The 2,717-nt window shown below is 55.8% G+C and overlaps 1 protein-coding gene across 1 annotated transcript; it reads right to left on the bottom strand.

Moving 5' to 3' along the window:
• Nucleotides 1-919: 919 nt before the first annotated feature.
• Nucleotides 920-1,246, bottom strand: LOC131588763 (feather keratin Cos2-2-like). The gene has a single exon (XM_058857695.1). It carries the CDS (start codon nt 1,244-1,246, stop codon nt 920-922), a length of 327 nt encoding a protein of 108 aa, XP_058713678.1.
• Between the last annotated feature and the right edge of the window lie 1,471 nt (nt 1,247-2,717).

Genomic DNA, 2,717 nt, shown 5'->3' with positions numbered 1-2,717 from the left:
TGTTTTGGAGATAGAAGGTCAAAGCTCAGAGATCACAAAAAGTGATTGATCACAGCAGTGGTGCAAAGAGGAGCTCTGCTAGCCAGGACTGTGCTAAGGGGGCTGAAATTCCCACCTGTGTGCTCCCGTGGGACTGATCTGAAGTGGGACAATGCTCCCACTTCTGGATCCCTTCCCAAGTGTTGATTCGACCTCCTCTGTGCTGTGAGATAAGGCAATACGTTTACTCTTTGCCTGTCAACCGTGGTTTTCTGGTTTTTCCAGGTGCTCAACTGTGTCAACTCAAACACTTGGGATGGAAGGGAACATAAAGAACATTTATTTCATTTCCAGCACCACAGCCACCCCACAAAATAGACATTGGCAGCATCCACAAGCCAAGTGGATCAAAGCCCTTCCCTGTGGAATCTGAGCCTCGAACACTTCCAGGAATAAGAAGTAAATTCTCCGTTCCGGTGCCTCATAACTCTCACTGTCAGAGATGTCTTTGTCACCTCCAAGAAAAATCCATAGTACTGAGTCCTGCTCTCTATTTTTCCACCTTTCTCCTGAGGAGACTGGAAGAGTTTTCACAGAATGAAGGAGAAATCAGAAGCCCAGGTTGCAATGCAAAAAGAATTATATTGAGTCAGAAGAAGAAAGAGAGGTAGTTCTCAGAGACAGCACCAGGAGCAGCCACTATGAGGCCTCAATGATTTCGGACATCCTGGCCTGCAGAGGAAAAAAGTGCAAGAGGTCTCACTAGGCCGTCCATGAGTGGCGGTAACAGGAAAGGAATGGAACAGGAAAAGGAGAGCAAGAGAAGAAGGAAACAATAGTGCAAAGCTCTAAATCCAATGTCTTAAATTTCTGACTTCATTCCAGCACCATGTTGTGAGGTCTTGGAGGTTGTGGCCCAAGGATGTTGGCGGCAGCGTCTTTAGCAAGGACGGCAACATCTGCTGCCATAGCAGTTGGTGATGCAGGAGATGTCAAAGCCCCCGGAGCTGATGGGCACTCCGTCAGAGCTGAGGATGTTGCCAACGGCAGCGGAGGTGGAGGATCCCACGGCGGTGTTCTGTGGGAAGGAGCTGAGGATGGGGCCAGGCAGGGTCACCAGCACAGCAGGCGGCTCAATGACGACATGGGAGCTCTGGCACTGCCTGACACAGCACTCATTGCAGCTGCTGGCCAGCGGGCAGGGGCCGCAGGACTGGCAGCAAGGGTTGCAGGGCTGGCACTGCTGGCACTTCTCAGGGCAGGACATGTCTGGAGGCTGGCGCTGCACCTGGCGCAGAGGGCAGGGAGGGAGCAGAGCACACGCACAGCTGAGACACAGCCCGCAAGGCACCCCCAGCAAAACAAGGCCCCTGCTGCCCGTGGGGCTCCAGCCTGTGCAGCCCCAAACTGGGGATCCTTTGCCTGAGCCCAGCTCGCTCCTCCCGAGCTCAGCCAGGCCCAGCCTTGCTCCTGCCCAACCTGCATGAAAATCAGCCCCTCAGCCCAGCCTCAGCCTCTGGCCAGAACACAGAACACAGGCTCCTCCCGAGCTCCCGATGCCAGCCTGGGGCATTCTGGTGGAGATTTATCATGCTGCCAGATTTTTGTAATTCCTGATGACTGGAAGGGCCTCATCTGCTGCCAGCCCACCAGGCTTTTCCTCACCACCTAACGGCTCCACATTAGGATTTGTCATCTGAATCAAAACTCTTTGCCCTCCTCCTCCTCCTCCTTTTCCTGCACAAGCCTTGAGGCGCCTGTGGCACTGCAGCCTGAGCATCTGTCCTGCTGTGTGTGCTCAGAATTTGCTGTGGACGGGAGCTCCCCATCATCTCCTCAGTCACATCCCTTCCTGTGGCCTCTGCCCCATGTGCTCCCGTGCAATGCAGCGCGTGGGAGTGTGGCTGTGCCCCGGTGTGTGCGAGTGTCTGCACATCCCTGTGCTTGTGCTCTCGTGGGAACAGCCCCTGAGAGCCTGTGGCCTGCACGGGGATGGTTGTGCACAGGGCAGGGCACTTGTGTGCAGCCCCCGTGGCCGTGTGCCTGTGCCCGTGTGCTGGGCTCTGTGCGTCTGGGCTCATCTCTGTGCACACCTGGGCAGGCTGGCAATGTGCCAGTGGCCCTGTGTGTGCCCACAGCTGTGCCTGAGCTGGCCTCTCAGCCCACCCATTGCAAGCCCCGCAGGGACTGCCCTGCCCAGCAGTGCCAGCCACTCACACACACTCAGCCCCAGTTCCTGACCTGCAGGAGCCTGGAGAGGCCCACGGCACTCCCGTCTCACCGAGGACAATCCCCAAGCCAGGCCATCCCTTTCATGCCATCTCCATGCAGCCTTGTGGCACGGAGCTATTTCCCAGGCTCCTGCTCTTGCCTTGTGGAGAAGTTTTGAAATTCCAGGGTTCTGGTGGCTCTGTGGCATGGGGGAGTCTCGTGGCCTTTGTCCTGAGCCAGGAGCGATGGGAAAATGATGATGTCAGAGAGAACGAGGCACGTGGAGACAAACTTTTGACTGTGTCTGGGAAAAAATGGCAGAGTTTCTCCTCTCCTGTTGCAGTCTGCAACCTCAGGATCTTGTCCAGGGGAGCAGCAGGGTTCTGGGGACCAGCATGAAACACCAACGAGACGGGCTCCCGGTTCATGAAACCATTTATTCAGCATAGGAACAAAGTCAGGTCCAGAACAGAGAGCCCTGAACAGAGGCACATCAGGGGTTTTTGAGGGACAGAACCGAGGGTTTA

This window comes from Poecile atricapillus, chromosome 27, assembly GCF_030490865.1.
Source record: "Poecile atricapillus isolate bPoeAtr1 chromosome 27, bPoeAtr1.hap1, whole genome shotgun sequence".
Lineage (NCBI taxonomy): Eukaryota > Metazoa > Chordata > Aves > Passeriformes > Paridae > Poecile > Poecile atricapillus.
Note: the sequence above shows the minus strand (reverse complement) of the source record. Positions and strands in the feature narration are given on the sequence as shown.

What these genes read in the sequence shown, in the direction of transcription:
- LOC131588763 (XM_058857695.1), bottom strand. Translation starts at nt 1,246, where the DNA reads ATGTCCTGCCCTGAGAAGTGCCAGCAGTGCCAGCCCTGCAACCCTTGC.